This window comes from Apis florea, unplaced genomic scaffold (assembly GCF_048593485.1).
Source record: "Apis florea isolate Af1SG1 unplaced genomic scaffold, ASM4859348v1 contig_3158_pilon, whole genome shotgun sequence".
Classification (NCBI taxonomy): Eukaryota; Metazoa; Arthropoda; class Insecta; order Hymenoptera; family Apidae; genus Apis; species Apis florea.
In genome coordinates, this window is record NW_028256713.1 from 4,763,024 (window position 1) to 4,777,940 (window position 14,917).

The 14,917-nt window shown below is 42.3% G+C and overlaps 1 protein-coding gene across 1 annotated transcript in view; it reads left to right on the forward strand.

Moving 5' to 3' along the window:
- LOC100872200 (receptor-type guanylate cyclase Gyc76C) overlaps positions 1–14,917 on the forward strand; it is a 67,243-nt gene that overhangs the window by 17,524 nt on the left and 34,802 nt on the right. The window contains exon 3 of the mRNA XM_086909475.1: positions 10,192–10,597. Within this exon, the coding sequence (XP_086765601.1) occupies positions 10,235–10,597 (363 nt within the window). The 5' untranslated portion in view covers positions 10,192–10,234. The remainder of the gene's footprint in view (positions 1–10,191; positions 10,598–14,917) is intronic.

Sequence of the window (14,917 nt, forward strand, 5' to 3'; positions counted from 1 at the left end):
TAGGGAGAAACATTTTTTTTTTTTTTTTTGAAAAAATCGATCGCGAGTTTCTCGAAAGATGTTTCAGGAATTTTTTTTTTTTTTTTTTTTTTTTTTTTTTTTTAGGAATAATCGGTTCAATATAAAATTTTTGGAGAAAAGAATTGAGAAGAATTTTTAAAAGGAGACGAGTTAGAAAGGCGATCGTTAAACGTTCAGTTTATCGTTATAAATAGCCATTGAATGTATTGAAAATATTTAAGAACTAATCTGTTTAGTTCTGCATAAACAGCAAGATTACAAAATAGATGTTTTCCAGCGAGACAATGATCGTACATAAATCAAATAATCATAAAATTTCTTGGAGATAATATCGTAAACATATTGAAATAGCGTTTACGATATGTTCACATTAGAATCATGTGACACTATTTAAAAATAAGAAATGTGAATGATAGAAAGAATAAATCAACTTCTATTAATATAACGAACGCTTTATATTCCGAAAGGAACAATATTATTATACGATGAGAAAATTAATTCGCATCTTTATGACTTCGCACTTATTACAACTTCAACATGATCATATATGTTATTCATATATGCTCATTCATTCATCGAATTATTCTATTAAATATCATAAACGAATCGATTTAACATTTTTTTTTTTTTTTTTTTCTCTCCCTCCTCCCATTTTTGTACAGAATTGATACTGATCAATTCGCGATCTTTGCAGCGACTGTACTTTCCATCGAGCAAAGTTCACGTGTCGGACGAAAGCCAATCGTTAATCCTCACTGAAAGTCATTTGTGACTATTTTTAACGATTATACTCGTCGAACAGAAGAAAATATTCCACGCAATTTTTCACACCTCGCGATTTTCCAGATCGTCCAGGATCGCGGCAACGCTTGGTTCCAAACGCGTTGATTCCTTTCGGGGAAAAGTTGATGGTCGAGCTAGCGATGGGATGAAATTGCGATTTAAAAACGCTTCTTTAAAAATTATAGAAGAAAGAAAAAGAAAAAAATGTTCCTACTCAGACGCGAGATAATATTTTTAAGGCACGGCTCGAATCCGGACGAGACCGATTCGAACTGTTTACAAATACTTTGATAACGCGAGTAAACACTTTAAATAAAACGATACTCTTTAAGCGAAGATTACAGGAGAGGAGAGGTCGATAAATTTTGATTAGTTTCCTGTTTTCTTGCGTGATTAATTTGTTGAAAGGGAATGGATCGTATATATATATATATATATCAATGTTAAAAGGACGAAAATTGTCCACATCCTCGAACAGGTTGACAACTACTCTATTCTTAAAATCGCGAAACCAGATTGTACTTTATATACTATGCAGAAAGAAAAAAGTGAAACACGGGACGAAACTCTGGACGAGTAGTAATCGAATCCCATAAAGTAAATTTTTTGCATTGGATTTTAATTGAACTCGTCAGTAATTACATAGTGGACTCGATCCCATCGCTAGTTGTTGGTAAGTGTAGCATAAATTTTGTGCCACATGTGGATTTTTTTCGTCTCGGTCGTGGCTGGCCAAGCTCGATAGACCGGTGAGGCGGACTTTTTGCGCCGGACTTTTCGATTCATGAGTAATTACATACTGAACGTGATCCTATCAATAGCTCTTAGCCGATGATATAAATTTTCTGCTGAATTTTAACTCCACTTTGTTAATATCTGAACGAGATCGAACGGATCGCCTCGACGCAGGCCAGCTAAAAACGTTACATTTTTGGAATCGCAAATAATTACTATACGCTGAACGTGATTCTATTAATAGCTGCTGGTCGCATAAACCAGGTTTCTTTTTAGTCGACTTTCAAGTTTCCTACGTTTTATATTTTAAATTTTATATTTCTTCGCGGAGAGAATGTCGCGGAAATTAATTTTTTACAGGGACGATTTGTTCTCAAATTTTTGAATTGCGACGAGTAATTGCGCGTCGTCGTACGCGATCCCATCGACAACTTTTACTAACGCATAATATAAATTGTGCGCCGGATTTTCCACACACGTCTCCTCCGAACCTCAGAGTGGCGAGTTTCGTATTCAAATTTTTGAACCCGCGAGTTCGTTACACGCGATGAACGTGATCCCGTTAATAGCTGTCACAATAGAAGGCATAAATTTCATGGTAAATTATAAATCAATTCCAGTAGTCCGCGAGGTCGTTGAACGATAAGCCGGACGAGCATCGTCCAATTTGTTTTGCAGATCAGATTTTTAGACCCGTGTCTTTTTGGACACGCTCGTATAATGGCCGTTAGCATAAACGTTGCATAAATTTTTGATGCTGAAATTTTCTATTTGCTCGTCCCTGGGCGTGCAAGGTGGGGCGATAGGCCGGTTTATTAAACCGATCGTTTATGCTAACGGCGAAACAAAAATTTCTACTCTGTCTTCTCTACACGTCGCTGCCACGCTCGTCCCGCATCCTGCTCGCCTCCAGCTCCGTGGTTGCCAAGTTGTTAACCCGCTGTAATCCGCTCTCTCGTTCCCATCTCGATTATCGAAGGAATCCTCTTCCGCGAAGAAGACACGTCGATTCGTCGAGCGTGAAACGGATCGAATGGTGCATCAATCGCGCCCGTTAATTCGACGCGTGTCGTATCGTGTGATGCAACGACATTTCTTTCCTTTTTTTGTCGCGCATCACGTTGTGCGTAAAAATAACGGCGTCTATTTTTAGCATTCGTTGAAGCTCACGTGACACTACTTCCATTCGTTATCGTCGGGCTCGGTGTCGGACTTTCCTGGCAATTTATTTGCGGTTACACAGGCCGTTAAATAAAAAAACCACGCGCGTAATAATATTTATCCCGGTTGGAAAAATGATAACACGCTCGTTTGGAACGATCGTAATTCGATCAATCTTCTCTCTCTCTCTCTCCCTTCCCCTCCTCCTTTGTGTTATCCTATTCGTTTTTTCTTCCCACCCGAGGAAACTTTTTTTTTTTTTTATTTCAATCGCTTCTATTAATAGGTTCTATTAATAACAATACAAATATACTTCTTGCTTGCGTTTCATATATGCAAAGAGCACGCGCTCGTATCGTATCGCGATTATCGTGCGTGAGAAATCCGCGATTCCTTTGTTTCTCGCCAATCTCCCTTCCAATCTTTGATCGACCAACGATCCGATATTTCGCGTGTAAATTTATTCAATCGACTCATTTCGAGAGTTCACTTTTAATACAAATTTAACATTTGAAGGGGAAGGGATTGAGAATTGAAAATAATTTTTTTCGAGCGTCAAGCGTTGCAACATTTAGCCAACGCTTATCGCGGCGACATGCACCGCCGATTAATTTATTTCGCGATTCTCGTTGTAATTCGTTACATCCGTTTTTCCATCGCGATTGCATAATTAATCGAGCGAATTAAACAGAGCGACGAGAAGAGAAGGCCTCGGCAATTAGAGATCTTCTTATTTCCCCTCCCTTCTCCCTCTTTCCTTTTTCAAACCTCGTTCGAACAACCATTAATATCCTTGTTTTAATCCGCGCAGACACCTCCATCCTGCGCTTTGCAGCACGAGGAGACGGATGGGGAAGACCGCGGTCGATTCGGTCTCGCGATAATCGTTTTCTCTTCTCGTTTCGCAGGCCGTTCCGTTTCGGTATCCGTCGAATTTGCAACGAGCGGCGACGACAGCCGCCCGGCTTATCGCGACTCGCGCGGCAAGAATGTGTCGAGCTTAACGAGATTAACGTTAACACGAAACGGAAATACTCGTCAATTAGTGTCGGCCACGGATAAATGTTGAACACCGCTTTATTTAATATTCCGCAATGAAGCACTAATTAAACCGACTAAGCGGCCGAGCAAAGTTACGAGATTCGAGTAATTTACACCTGTGCCGAAGCGAAGATAATGGGAATACGCGATACTTGCAGTTTGAAGTAACGTGTCCAGACGTGTGAACGCTGTTCGAAACGATTTATCACTATTCCTTCGAACAAGTGACGAGCTTTTCTCTTTTCCTTTCTAAACATAGAGTGGAATGTACGTGCGTTTTCTTTCCCAGAAATTATTGCGAGGATAGTTTGTTGCGAGCGCAATGAGCCGATCGATCAATCGACAATTGCTGACCCGGGAATAGAGATCGTTAACCGATTTCAAATTTTAAAGTAAACTAGTTGTTGCAAAGTAAACTAGAATTTTCCCATTTTTTTTTCTTTTTTCTTTTTTGGGAACTTTGGTTGGAAAAATTTATTTGGCAAAGGAGAAGATCGAGAAAACATCACGAGATGGAATCATACCAGGCTAGGCCAAGTTTCGTCGCGCGAGTGGATGGTCGAAACCGAGTCCAAGACTATTAACTGTTCTACACCTCCGTTCGATCGTCCATCGATAGACAATTGTGACGGATATGGAGAGAGATTGGGAATCGTAGTAAACGATATACTCTCGCGTGCATATCCTGTGGTGACCATTGGAGCCACACCCCTGAACAGTTTACAGTAGTAATGTGATATATTATATCGACACGAAACACTCTAATGTACTGTGTAGCTGCGATAATGACAATGCCCACGCGTGCACATCTCGTACAACGTATATGCATATCGTTCTTCAATTACCCCTTGTAACACGATACACTAGGTACAGACGAGGCGCTTTAGAACCCGTATTACACGTATCACGTGTAGAAAACAAACTGTTATACAGGCGGCGAGCGTGTCTCGATCGAGCAGAGAGGCCTCTTCTCTTTTGACGAGGTGAAGTAAAGAGAAGATGTTCCAGTGTTCCGTTTCCATCCGAGTTTCCATCCCGGGATGATGGTTGAAATTTGGCTCGATATTTGCGAACGAATTTCGATTTGTTCTTTTCTTTTTCTTTTTCTTTTTTTTTCTCTTCCCTAATTCAAATTAGTTACACGCATAAAACAGGGAGGAAGATTTAAAAAGTTGACATAATTTCACTGTGCTGTGATGTAGTTGGATTTGTGTTATCCAGTTTCTTTTTTTTTTTTTTTTCTTTTTTTTTGCGAGCCCCCTTTGCAATATTCAAATTAGCTACGCGTCTTTGCACGCGTATGAAGCGAAGAAAATGGAAAAAAAAAAAAAAAAAAAAACGAATGTGGTTACAACGTGCAATGTGACTAACGATACTGTTTTTGAGTTAATTAACAAGAGGGTCACTCAGATATCCTTGTAGAATATGATAATGTAATTATATTGAAGTAAATAAGTGGTAAAGATCATTAACTGAAAATGACAGCGGCGATATCTAGAAAATTCAAGGGAACCGTAATTTACAGGTAATTTAAATTAAAGAAAATATTTTTTAACGATCGTTATGAAATCAGAATTTTTATTTATTTATTTTTTTTTTTTCAAAATTTATTCATTTCTCGCCCATTTATTCAATCTAATCTGATTATCGTATAATTTATCCTCGATAAATACATTTACAATTTAAAAATCGCGCACCAAAAATTACCTTTCAATTCCGTTCCGTTGGAAATTTTCAATACAATCTATAAATATTATTTCGACTCGATGAAATAGATCGAATTAGAAAAAGAAAAGCAAAAGAATAAACAAATTCAAAATATTCGAGAAATAATTCATACAAATATATCTCGATCGATTTATCTATCGATTTGTAGGCAAAGTATACACTCGATCAGATTTTTCGTGTCACCGTATATCTCGTGGTAACAATTATCCGCGATCCAATTGAAGAAAACTAGACTGGACGTGTTTCAGCCCCGATATCCTTCGAGAGACATCGGGCAACAAGGATCCATTCTATTTCCGTCGTGATCTCGTTCCCGCGGACTCGTTAATGGAATCTCGGAATCGGACTGGTCCTCTTTTCCAGCCCGGTTTCCACTACCTTTTTCGCAAAGTTGAACCCGGTTACGGCTCGCGAAACGGGCGGAATCGGGTGCAGGAAGCAGCGAATCGGCTGGTATGCGCGAGGCATGCGTTTACGCAATGGCAGGGTCAACACTCGCGGTGCATATCGTTTAGATAAACAGTGATAACTCTCGTTTGGAGCGCTCGTGCCCTATACACTTTGCTTGCTATTCATCTCTCGCGACCACTTTATCGCTAAGAATCGCGTGTAAATCGATCAGCTGATCGACCCCCTTCCCCCCCCTTTTTTTATCCTTTTTCGTCGATGTTTCGTCGTTGTTCCTTGGAAACTTTGGAAATTTTTTTTAAGGTAACAAAATCGCGAAGCAAAGGAAGATTGGAAGATCGTTAAATTCGTGTATTTACGAAGGAATGAAAAATTGAGTAAGAAGAAAAGTAGAAATTTTGGAAGGAACGATCCAATTTCCAATTTTACGAATTTAAAGGAAAAGTTAAAAATTTAAAATTCTCTAGTGGTAATAATATTGTACGATAAAACGAGGACAGAAAAGATAATTTCACCGAACGTTTCGAATACGTATCGAGTTATCGGTGAAGTTACTTATCTCAGGTAACCATAAGCGACGTCATTGACAAATAACGTATGCTCTTCCATGGACGCTTGCTATTCTTAGAACTTTATCGGGCCGAATTTACTTTACGTATCAGGCCCGTGTTAAAAAGATCCTGTTTGCTTTCTCGGCCCATGGGAGTGTAACGGTCTCGAGGCGAAAATAAATTCGACTGGAACGAGTGTGCTGCTCGCGTGGCAAGGATTTTTCGATCCACTTTTTTTTTTTTTTTTTACAGAAACGTACGTAATCGTTTCTGCGTTCGAGAAAAAGAAAAAATTTTGCCTACGAGGACGCTCGATTAATTTCAATTTCGTTCGAACCAAGCATCGGTAAGACGATTTTCGGCAAAAAGGATCGAACTGTTAAGAAAATTTGATTCGAAAGTTTTTGAATAGAAATAGAAAATTATATTACTTGGTAATTTTTACTCGTGAAGATAATACGCCTTTCTTTCTTTTGTAATTCGTGCTTTGAAAACTTTTTATCGCAATATTTCCATCGATCTTTCTATCGATCTAACGGATAATTACTTTTTACGGATCAATTTCTTTAAATTCTTGTCAATCTGCTTGTGTATTCGACGATATTTCATCAAAACTTATTTATTAAAAACTCGTCTATCTCTTCCCCTCCCCCCCCCCTCCCCGACACGCGCAATTTAAAAAATACTAAGACTATTTTGTACAACGACGATTATACCATTTCAATTATTCTCCTAGATATTTAATCTCCTGTTACTAATCGCGTGTTAAAAGATATCCGACAAATTAACATAATATTCGAGCAAACGTAAACGTAAAAAAAAATATTGAAATACCACAAATTTTAAAAATGTTCGATTTGAACGAGGACCGAAGCGTCACCAATTAGCGAGTTGAAAATTTGGAAAATTTCACGAAACGTGGTGGGCCACGTTACGAACCCATCCACGCGTGTTAAACGAGCTAATCAGATCCTCCAACAACACCTGAAAATAAATAGCACCGCGCTGACGCGTCGCTCGTGGAAACTGTCCACATCCAGCTTGTACATGGTCGAGCATCGCGGCTACACGTTTTATACGTGCGTCAGCGTATTCGTTAATTGAAAAAGCCTCGACGGGGTCACGATCCTGTCCACGCTTTTCCATCCTGTCCTCGCACGATAAAAATCTTTGGGGAGAAAGCGCGTGATACGTCTCGCGAATGATGCATCGACGAAAGCTGATACAAACGTTCGTTGCAGGCAAAGAAGAAGAAGAAGAAGAAAAAAAAAAAGCATAATGACGCGTTCCGTGAAATTCGAAAGAGCGCGAGGAAAGATATTTATTTAACTAGAATTCTGTTACCTTGGAAAATTCTTTCGTGAAAATTAAAAAAAGAAAAACAACTTCTCCGACGGTAGCCAACGATAGCGATTCGCGTTTCATAATATTCAGAAGAAAGTAAAATCGAGAAATTTCTAATTCTAATATGATGCTTTCTATAATTGGATATAAAAAGATACACGGACAAATAAGCCAAATACGGGTATTGTGAAAACAATTTTAACCCTTTGCACCGGTATTTAAGAAGATTGTATCAATCAAGTACAACAAGAGAGTCCCTAGAATGTAATTACATTATACATATATTTACATTAGTAGGATGGCGACTATACGGCGACACACGATTGCAAAGGGTTAGAACAATTTTATTACCACCGTCGTGTTAAAAGTGAACACGAAATCCATATACGTAATAACGCGAATAGAATTCAACGCCGATCGACAGAATCCTATCTTGGACGATCTCTTAATGGCGCATCGTGTTCGTGAATCGGTGGCTCGCCAAGGTGACTTGGCCGTCCCTTTTCCCGTTTCCCGCCCGTTAAATATAAATCCGCGCTGCAGCAACCGGTCACTTTCACCGGTCGGCCATAATTAAATCCGACTTAGAAACGAGAGCCTATATACACCGCGGCCCACAGCTCGGTTGGTGAATGACACCATGCATCAACCAAGGGAAGAAGAAGAAGAAGAAGAAGAAGAAGAAGAAGAAAAAGAAGAAGAAGAAGAAGAAGAAGAAGACGTCTTTATTGTCGTGGCGCGCGAGGGCTTCTAGAGTAGTGGGCTGGCGTGTAGCAACGGCGGCACGCTCTCTCGCCTACGAAAGAGAGAGAGAGAGAGAGCCGCTCGTTCGTCGCGTTACGTAATTGCAACAGGTGTGTCCCTCTCGATGCCCGGCCACGTGTTTTCCACGGCCGTTCCCTCGCTTCGTTCCGCTGGGACGATTGCGTGTATTTTTTCTTTCCCCTTTTTTTTCACCTTCTGCTCGAATCGATCGAAATTCTTGGTTTGTTGTTGTTGTTGTTGTTGTTTCGATCTCTGTTAACGGCCTCGCGTGGTGGGAACAATAGTAGGTAGCGCGTCACGATGACAAATCGCGTTGGCCGGTACACGCGTGCAACTTCGATTTCAATTTGTGAACCGTTGGAGAACAAGTGAACTCTCCTTTGCTCTCGTCGATAGTGAAAGCGGTCTACTCTCTCGACGCGTAACTAACTGTTTTTCCTATCTCGAATCGATTCGTTGGATGCATTAATAAGATAATCGCATTAGAACGATATTTTCTTTGCCGACTTGTATCTAAAGTTAGGGGGGGGGGGGAGGGGAGAGGGACGGTATAGATTTTTCTGGTTAACGGAACGGAATAAAGCGGTCTTGGAAAGCGGCCTTCCTCGAAACCGTTTTTCCGAGAAACGTTTCCATGAAACAATGGCACAGCTTGATTCCGCATGCCCCGGAGCTTCTTCTCTCTGTTAGAAGAACGCGCGTGAACGTGATTACACGCTCGTGGCGATATAATAATAAACAGGAATCATTCATGGATCGCTGTTTCACCGTCCTTCGAGTCCTTCGACGTGTCGTTTCTGACGTAAGATTTCCTGGAGATCGTTGATATCCGATCGGGAAGATAACGCGATCGGATTCTTCCATGTCGCTCGTTCCATGTCTGACTCATTTTTTTAGCCTGGAATCTGGGAGCAAGGTCGCGGAATATATAAACGGAGGGAGGGGCGGATGATTAATGTCGGATGACACGTACACGATTCTTCAGATTTTTATCTTAAGAAGGAGAATTAGCGTGAGGAACGGAGTGGACGAAGGCGTAATAAAACTAGCGTAAAGAAAAATTGAAGGAAGGGATATCAGTTAGTTAATATTATTTTTATTATTATTATTAGCTCACGGCACACGCAATGACTCAGTGGAATAAGTGGAGACGAATGATAAGTAGCGGGGAAGATAGCGTCGAAATGACACTTCTAAGTACGGGCACTTATATCTAATTGCGTGGTTCAGTCGAATTTTTCGTGCCGCTCGCAAGATAAGTGGATAAAAATATGTATCGCACGAGTGGTGTACGATTATTGTCTCGACATATCTATCCGTTCTCGGTGTATTTAGAAGATTACGAAGATAGGATTTAGACTAGTAGTGCGGTATCTTTTCAATTTTTCGATACACGCGTTCAATCGAACGAGATTATTGCGAGAATATAAATGAAACGTATCGTAACGAACGATATATAGATCTCTCGATATTATTTCTCATAATCCTCATAATAAAACATTTCCGAGCCGCGCAGTTGTTTCAATCGGGCCATTAAATTCAGAAGAATCTTTCTTCCTTTCTTCCTTCTCCTCGCCGATATCTAACGATAATCGATCGAGTGGTTCTGTTCCGAATTGGAAAGATGGATGATTTGTGAAATTTGGGATTGCAGGTGAGCGGGAGGGAGGCGGTGCTGACCGGTGGCGGCGGCGGCCATGCGCCCCGGCCCGCCAGTACAGCCGAGCCGCCGCAGGCCTCCCCGTCGCCAGGAAGTCCCTCAGGAACGCAATCGACGGCACCGGCTGGATCAACCGCTGCGGTCACGGGCCCTGCTGGTGTTGCTGCTGCTGGCCAGCAGCCCTCTGGTCCTGGGCCTGGCCGAACCGCCAGGGTTGCCCGGGGCCGAGTGGCAGCAGGCACTCTCCAGGCAAGCTTACCCCAAATCGACCGTAACCAGGGCTATCCAACCGAGGAAACAACAGAATCTTACCATTGGATATCTCACGGCCATCAAGGGTGGCCTGAAAGATCGTCAGGGCCTCGCCATCTCGGGCGCCTTCTCCATGGCCCTTGACGAGGTGAGTTTTCTTTCCTCCCCTCTTTCTCTTTCTCTATTTTGTAATAAATCCCACGCGTTTCGACCGCTACAAAAATCCCATCCCAGAGGTAGCACGAACGTTTATCTAAACCTACATTCCATTCCAAGCTAAATATAACTCGCCTCGCCTTAATTCACCGCTCATCCCAGTTATTACACACCGTCAATGAAACACGCGACGGATCGAGCATCGACCCTTCCTTTCTTTCCCAACAGAGAAGAAGGTCCCAATCCATTTACAATCGAAATACGGGTCGTCCTTAGTTTCCACGTAATTCCCGTCACGTGGAAATCGGTTGAGAGAGAGAGAGAGAGAGGAGTCCCCTAATTACGGTAGCCCCAAAGTTCCCACGTAGGCCGGCCGAAAAGTAAGGCCCCAATATCGCGGGCCCCTGTCTCGGCCGTTTTTTCCTGCGGGCGGTCAGCGGCAGGCTCGCGTTCCACGGTCTGGAAGGGTCGATAATTCATTGGAGAGGATCGGCGTGCGCGGTCGCGGGGCGCCCGCTCGCGCGCGCTCCAGGGACCGTGAGATCGTTTTCGGAGGCCTCCTCGGCCGAATAAAAGAGAGGAAAAAGAGAAAGGTGCGCGCGGCTGCAGCGGGAGCTGTGCAACGCGCCGAGTGACCCGCCATCTCTCTCCCCGGAGAGATGCCGATTCGTGCGAGGGTTTAAAAATACAAGACCGGCATTATTCGCCGGTCCGCCCACGCGTCCAAACTCTCCGCTCTCGCAACCGTGAGAAGAATTCGCTCGCGATCGAGAAACCCCTCCGTCTCCCCTCGCCTTCCACCGGTGTATCACCCCCTTCTCCCTTTCTTTTTTATCTCCCTCTCTCTCTCTCTCTCTCTTCCTCATCTCTCTTCTCATCTTTCGCTCTTCGCCCCTCATCGCTCCTCGCTGCTCCTCATCGCTCGAACGTGTTCGCGTTCCTTCTCCCTTTTTATACCACGAAACCAGCCGCGGCGTATACACGCGCTCTTTCGCAACCTGCAACCGTGGTGAGCGCGTAAGGAAAGGGCCCCCGAGAAACCTGTGGGAATCGTCGAAATAACCGACCGGCGGCCGATGGTATCGCGGGGGACCCAGCAGCGTATCCGGTTCTACTTGGAAATAACAAGTTACGTCAAAGATGGATTGCGGCTTGCGCCGATAATTATTCGCCTATATTTCTGGTATCTCACCGCATCGATCGGCATTCGTTTCTCTTCTCTCTTTCTCCCATCGCCACTTTTTCTCTACGTATGCGTCACTGGGAGGATTTCCTGTCCCTACGGATAGGATTTTTCTTTTTCTTCCTCGTCGAAAGAGGATTTTCCAGGGGATGTTCTCGATTGATTAATTCATTTTCTCCATTTTTATATTTGTCAAGCAATAATGGACAAAACGGCCTTGTTCGACTTTCGATCGTGTATGTTCAAGTTGCCGGCATTTTCGACGTATGAGAAAGAAAGTATCGGGGCAATACCTGAAATTGAACGAAACTAGGAGATTCGCGATTTTATGTGCGTTAACTTGGGCCTCGCTGGAGTAAAAGCACGGCGATCGCAAATGGTCGGCCTTGCTCGTTGCAACTTTGGGACCAAAGGTTGTCGAAAGTCGATGCTGCGTAGTAGATTCGTATTTTTATATCAAAGAGAGAGAGAAAAAAAAAGAAAGAAAGAAAGAGAGAAAGAAAGCCACGGTGATGAGCGAGGATTTTTAGGTTATTTTCGTGCGCTCCTCGTCGGACATTTTTACTTCTCGTAGCTTCAAGCGAGACCGCTTTGCAACGAGGAAATAAATCTATTTTTAGCCGAGGCACGGTGAAAGTTTTTCTTCGTTTGGGCGTTTGCATAGTCGGTATGCAAAGTAATTACGCTCGTTTCTAATATCGTTTCGATCGTGTGGTAAAACTTGCCAAAGAATATTGGAGAATTACGTTGGACTCGTAATAATTCGTAATGAGAGAGTTCATTTCAAGACTTTCGGGGGATGATGAATGAATTTCGCGATTTATCATTTCGAATTTTATTATCGGTTTGTTGTTTCGTTGGTTAAGATCTATCTGCTTGTAATCTACAGTGTCTTCCAACTTGTAACTATAAATGGTTGGAATTAAATTAAACGGCAACGATGAACATAAATTTTGTCGAAAGCCTCTCCGTTCAAATTGATTAACTTCACTTTCCGTGGAATTAACGATTAACTTCTCGGTGGCAGAGAGAACCTGATACGGGTCAAAATGACCCAGCCTTGACACTGGCTGAGCAAAGGTCAATACCACCTAATCGTCTCTCGCATAAAACTTCCATCGTCACCATCATCTTCCCTTAACCTTGATGAATTAATTATTGTACTTAACAGCGGCGAAACTCCATTAGCTTTGTCTATTCGAAGCAAGCGATTCGAATCGAGGCCATCGATTAATAAACCAACGTTTTTCATTAACGTTTTCGTCTCTCGAAGAATCGAAAAATCGTTCTTCGCTCAAACTCTTTGACTCTGCTCGTGCATTTTACCCGATCGTCTGCTAAAAACAAAAAAAGAAGTTGTAGAATTCGGTGTGACGCACTCCCACGATGCGATAAACTAGTTTCAATATCTGTACAAATAGGGAACGGGATACGAAATTTGCTTAGTGCTCGATCATTATTCACGAGGCTTTTAAGAGCGATTAAGGCGATCGCTCGTGACAGCTGTTGCACATCGCAATCATGAATCATCGGATACGATTTCACCGATCCAACGGTGGTTTAAAGCTTATTTTGAATTGAGATTTCGTAAAAGCGCGCGAGGATATTTTTTTCTTTTTTTTTCTTTTTTTTTTTTTTTTTTTTTTTACGACGAGAACGAGGAGGCCTCGTTTGGCCGAATTCGCCGACTTTTACGAGTTATATTCGAATTATACGGGGGCAGGCAACATTTGCAACTGGGCGTAATATCGTCGTCGTTAGGCGGGATCTCGATTTTCTTTATTTTTCTTCTTCCCCCCCCTCCCTCCCCCCTCGCTCTCGTTTTTCCTCGTGGATGAACGAATCGAACGCGTGTTCTCATCGACCCTGAAGATTGTTGTGGCATTCGGTCGTGCACAGCCTTCCAGCGACCGGACGCCCTTCAATTACTCGAAAATAAGCTGATTGGCGAAACCCTGCCAGTGGCAACATCGTAAGTGGACGGTGTCTGTGGACATTGTTTCACGCTCGTGTCAGACAACTCTCTCTCCGAGGGATCTCTCGCTTATGTTTCTCAACGGAATTGGAACAGTTGTTGTCCGATATTTTCTTCTTCTTCTTCTTCTTCTTCTTCTTCTTCTTTTCGAATCTTGAGAAATAACATCGGAATAACATCGTATAATATCGAAGGTTTTATACCGTTTCGAAATTTAATTATACGAATGAAACACCGTATATACTTACGATATTTAATACACGTAAACGTATATATAACCTGCGTAACATCGTAAGATAACTTTTTAATTCGTGAGATAGATTGTGCAATACGAGTTGTTTTTCTCTTTTTCTTATTATTAAATATTTTCTTCGGGACGAAAATACAAGCGATTCGAAACGTCCAAGTATTCGAATCATAACTTGGACCATTCTACTCTTCGTTCGAGCCTTCCACCAAAATTCTCTCTTCCGTAGAAATAATTCGTTTCATTTTCGTCATTGTTCGATGGTGAGCGATAAAAATGTCTCCTCCTCGCGTAACACATTTACATTTTTTTCTCTTTCCTTAAAGTTAAAAGAGACGCGTTGATCGTCGAAGGGGCGAGCGACTTCAACTTTCACCCGCGGACGTTAAAAAAGCCGTGGAAGGAAAAGAAGAAGGAGAAGAGAGGTGGACGAGCATTATTGTACGCATTCCATCGTACGAATTCGGCGGTCGTTCGAAGGCAGGTGCAAAGCGAGGAATGCGAACCATCCAACGGGAAGAGCAATGATTTTTTATAGCGCCGCCTCGAAACCGCTTTAACGGTTCCTTCCAAGTGAAGCCTAACGAAAAAAATTTCGCCGGCCCGAGAACTCGTAATTCGACGATTATTTCCGATCTCATCGCGTACAACGTCGTTTTACGTAACGAGAGTACACCTATAATTGATCGTTTGTTGCTCATTCCGAGAACAATACCCGCCATAATTGAGCCATCGACTTGTGCTACTCTCCTCCGCACGAGTCACGTCCCGATCTGGTGTGGAAACGAGTAATTATTCGTCCGCTCGACGGAAGTCGGTTCTTCCTCGGTCATGATTAAAATTAGAATCGACGGAACAGGAATAAACTTAATTACCGTGTTTGTAACAATCGAAACGTGGAAAAATT